Here is a 5,000-nt window from a genome sequence, read left to right as displayed (position 1 = left end):
GGCACTAGAGTTGAAGCGATTAGGCAATTAACTGATTAGTCGATCAACAGCAAATGAAGCAACAACAATTCAAAGTATTGTTTTAAGCTAAAACGCCAAAAAAAGAGAGTCTTTTTACGCGAGAAAGCTGATTTTGTTTTTGAGTTTAAACACGTGAAGTTGGGCTTTAAACCCTTTTCACTCTTTTCTGACACGTTGATGACGGAACCATGAAAGAAGTTCCTCCACCTCTGACTGACGAGTCCCAGCCAGCACTGAGAGGAACAGCAGCCCGCTTAGACACTCAAAGTGTGTCCAACGGCAAGGAGGAGGGACTGAAACGTGTTTACACTAAAGACACACACACGTAACACACACACACACACACACACACACACACACACAGGCTGGACAGTCATTAACACACTCATGTCAGATAAAAACAGAAATAAAACATCATCAGTCTCTTTACATCGACCACGCACTGCACTTAAACGCCACACTCCTCCTCCTCCTCCTCCTCCTCTTCCTCCTCCTCCTCTTCCTCAGCCAATTATTTTAACACTAAATGTTGTGGTCACTCGTGCAACTTCCTCCTGTCTCTGTCAGTGTGCAGCCGCTGTAACTCATCAAAAGCTTTATTACATTTACGACACACACACACACACGCACACACGCACACACACGCACACACACACGCACACGCACCATGTCAAATTAGAGCGAATCAGCGTCTCTGCACCGGGAGCCGCTGCTTGTCGCCGTGACGGTCCCGCTGATTATCGAGCTGAATATGAGCGCTGTAATTAAAGCCCCGCCCCCGCCGGCCGACCAGCGCGACCCGCCGCGATCAATGCGGGGTCCGAATGAAGCGGGGGGGTCACGGGGATGTGCACGAGATCGATACACACACATTCCTTCATACACTATCGACGAACACGAGGACGTTTGAAAATGCCATTTAAATGAGAGCGTTTAGTCACAATCTGTCAGCGCAGAAGAAGAAAGTCCGACCGGAAGTGAAGAAAGAATCAGAGAATAAATCCTGAATAAATAAATATGTGTGAATATGAACCGCTTCACCACATGACTCAATAAATCAGATCAAAGTGAAAGAGGAGCGGAGACACACAGTTGAACAGTTACAGATTACGTTAAGAATAAAAGTCTAAATTAAAACTTAGCCAATAAAAAGGACGATTGTAGCATTTCAGACATTTTAGCCACCACCAAACTCTGTACATTTTTTTGAGTATTTAAGAAAATCATTTAACTGCAATTCTTAATTTAAGAATATTTAATTTAATTTAATTTAATTCATTTATTTAGTGTCACATTTTAAGAAGCAGAATCCGCCTTAAAAAAACGTGTGTAATAAGAAATATCACTTAATAGTAATATTAATTGTAGCTACACACGATTCAAAAGTTAAAATAAAATAAGAGAAAATTAATAATAACCTAAATGTATAAACTGTTTAAATAAACTCATATTTACAGCAAATTATCAAAAACAAACAAAAAACGAAAAATATAAATTCTCAGTTATTAATATTAATAAATTCAAATGATGTTAAATCCTTGGAGACGTGACATTTTATCTAAAATCATCCAAACTTCATGAACTTTCAAATTAAATGTATCTTTGAATATTAACTTTTTCACTGCAACATTCTTTTGTTCTGTGAGCTTTTATTTTGTAAATGAGGGTGAGAGGCCCCGTCACACAGGTGAGTTTAGATGTCTTCCTGTTTATATCCACAACACACACACATTCTGTTCGACCACAGTGACTCTGATGAGTGTGTGTGTGTGTGTGTGTGTGTGAGATGCTTCTGACCAATTAGAGGAAGGCGAGTGTTTTAAGTGGCTGAAGGCCGAGAGCTGAGCGGCGTCATTACTGAAGTCCTCGCCGCAAATTAAGGTCACGCTAAGAAGTAATTAAAGACAGAGAGAGAGAGTGTGTGTACTCTACCAAACCATGTAGCACAAACAACAACACACTCCACAAAATGCACATCTGACATAAAACACACACATTCACATTAAGACACAAATTGTCGATTACACACACACACACACACATAGATACAGACGAATACTGTAGACACACACACACACACACACACACACACACTAAAACCATCAAAACCACACAAACAAAATGTGCTTTTACAAAAATAAACACATCTACAATAAATAATTAAATTAATTAAAAAACACACACACTTTGTCACACACACACACACACACACACACACACACACACACAGCTGCAGGCTGCTGTCGAGTTTCGGGCGTCGACAGAAAACATTAAACTCATCGTTCTGCTGGATGATTAAAAAACTGATTAATTTGAGATAATGACGAGAAAAATACAAGGAGACAGTGTCAGAGACAATAACACACACACACACACACGGTGGAATAATTAAGAAGATAATAAGGCAGCGTTTAGTGTGGAAAGCTTCCTCCTGGGCCGAGAGCACTGAGAGCAGGGGAACACACACACACACACACACACACACACACACACACACACACACACACACAGTTTATGATCCACTGCCAAACTGAACTCCCTTCATTCATGTTCCCGGGTTTTCCCCTCAGCTGTTCTTCTTCTGTGCTTTTCCCTGACGCTGCTGCTCTTCTTCTCTCATCCCGTTAAAAACGACTTCAGAGGTTTTGACAGAAACCAATCGACACATAAACAGGAAACAATCACTTCCTGTGTTCCTGAGGAGGACCGGCTGTCAGTCGCTGCACTGCCCCCTTCAGGACAAACACAGCAATGACGACTGAGAAGTAAAACAGGCTGTGCTGAGAGTCTGCAGGGTTTTCCTCCAGAGGAACCAGGCCCACAGTAAGTCTGCTGAGGGACCAGAAGCAGGAAAACGACCTCAGTACTTTACTGAACTTTGTGAGTTTCTTGTCTAGTTTCCTCTTTGATTTAGCTTGAAAAGACACTGAGTAACTGAAAGTGGCCACAGATTTGGACAAAGGTAAAACCCGTGAACAGAGATCCAGGTTTCAGACTCTGACCTGATGCAGACGAAGCCAGAGGCCGACAGACTCTCTGCAGTTCTGCTAATTAAGCGCAGAGTCCATGTCATCTGGTTCTCTAATTAACCCTGCGCCTGCCGACCAGCCGCTTCATTAACTTCTTATTAATGTGCTCTCAGAATGTAGAAACCCGGCCGCAGGGTTCACTATTTGCAAAGAAATAATAGAAAAACACTTTTCTCCTGAAGCCCTCAGACGTCATAATGCTGAAGTGAAATTGGAGACTTCAGAGTCAGGTTGAAGTGTCGGAGATGACTGAACGTGAAGCTCAGCAGCTGTAAAGATCCAGAGGTCTGAAAACGCTGAATGTGAAGGTCAGACTTTCACATCTGTGATCTGTGAGGCGCTCCATCCAGGCCTAATATGGCCGCCGTGTGTCCGGGTCAGTCAGGACCTTGACGGCTCCGGACACTCTCCACCTCCTCCTCCTCCTCCTCACCTTCCTCCTCCTCCTGTAATGTCTGATTCTTTTAATGGTCTCCCCCCTCCCTGCCTTCCTTCCCTCGCTATGATAAAACTTAATTGCTGTTCGGTTTGAGCTAAATAGCTGAGCGGGTCCATTTCATTCTTAATTGACGAGTGATTAAGAGCAGCCAAATGGCTGTGGCCCGGACGTCGGGGGGGGGGGGGGGGGTCACCTTCCCAGAGGACTGGACTCTGTGTTCCTGACCACATCCAGGCTGTGTTGTGGTGGAGACTTACCGTCCTGGAAGACTCGCTCCACGTTGAGGCCGTAGGTGGCGCAGGTCTCATAGTAGGTGCAGCGTTTGAGGTCGTTGGAGAGTTTTCTGGCTCGGCTGTCGTCGATCACGCGGGGGTTGGCCGAGCTGATGGCGTCTGGGAGGGAACACGACAAAAAAGATCAAAGCCAAAGAAATCTAGATCTATTTTAAGAGTTTGTCACCAAACTGTGGTTTCAAATGACCTTCAACCCTGTTTGACTGTTGCATTCATCAGCGTTCTGAATAAATCTTCTCTCTCTGTGGAGAGTGGCTCATGTCTTCACTGAACTCTCTGAGGTCAGAATTCTGGTTTAAACAAAGACAAATGGAAAAGGAGGACCGACACATTGTTCACTGGAAACTTAGGTGATACTGTGGCGCCCTCTGCTGTCAAACTATCAGCATGAACTGTGCGGCCGACAGGGACACTGAAGGGACACTGAAGGGACACTGAAGGGACACCGACAGGGTCATCCAGATCAATGTGGAGTCGCCAAACTGTGTCAGATGAAGGAAGACGAGCCGTTGACTCGGACTTCCTGGTGCGTGAAGCTGTTTCTTTTTAGTCTTGAAAATCCATAAATTCAAGTCATCAATGAGTTCATTTACATGGATGTTATTATCAGGATGTATTTCATCAAAGAAATGACTCTGAGATACTTCCAGAAACCAGGATACTGTTTACATCATGTGGACAGGGAGACAAACAAAAAGGTTTCAAACCCAGAATACAAGTTCACATGTAAACACACTCTAACTGTAATGACGAAAAGACACCACTGGGCGGCAGCAACGCCTCAGGAACGAGCAGGAGACAGAGTGTGTGTGTGTGTGTGTGTGTGTGTGTGTGTGTGTGTGTGTGAGTTGGACCTTGCGTGCCGACCAGGACCAGCGGCAGGTCTGCGGTGTTCCTGTAGTTGGCGAGGCGGCTGAAGTAGTGATAAACCGTCTGGAAGCTGATCTCGTCCTCCAGACTGAAGACGAAGATCACGGCGTCGACCCACAAAGCAAACTGGCAGACGGAGAGTTAAAAAACGACTTTCTTTACATTGAGTTCTGCTGGGAAGAGTCCCGCTCACTCCTGAAAACTACACGAGCAGCTGTTGTAAATCACTGAAACTACATCTGCGTGTTTGTAAAGCAGGAACCAACGAGAGGCACGGACAGGAAGTCAGACCGCATTCAGAGACGGACTGTAAAGAGAATGGAGAGACACCCTGAGAGGCAGAGAGGT

The 5,000-nt window shown here is 44.7% G+C and overlaps 1 protein-coding gene across 1 annotated transcript in view; it reads right to left on the bottom strand.

Moving 5' to 3' along the window:
• agap1 (ArfGAP with GTPase domain, ankyrin repeat and PH domain 1) overlaps nucleotides 1–5,000 on the bottom strand; it is a 70,814-nt gene that overhangs the window by 45,193 nt on the left and 20,621 nt on the right. The window contains exons 6-7 of the mRNA XM_070930379.1: nucleotides 4,637–4,778; nucleotides 3,747–3,881 (exon numbers count right to left, since the gene is read on the bottom strand). Of these exons, the coding sequence (XP_070786480.1) occupies nucleotides 3,747–3,881; nucleotides 4,637–4,778 (277 nt within the window). The remainder of the gene's footprint in view (nucleotides 1–3,746; nucleotides 3,882–4,636; nucleotides 4,779–5,000) is intronic.

Source organism: Enoplosus armatus, chromosome 24, assembly GCF_043641665.1.
Source record: "Enoplosus armatus isolate fEnoArm2 chromosome 24, fEnoArm2.hap1, whole genome shotgun sequence".
Taxonomy (NCBI): domain Eukaryota; kingdom Metazoa; phylum Chordata; class Actinopteri; order Centrarchiformes; family Enoplosidae; genus Enoplosus; species Enoplosus armatus.
This window is presented reverse-complemented; position numbering and strand designations above follow the sequence as displayed.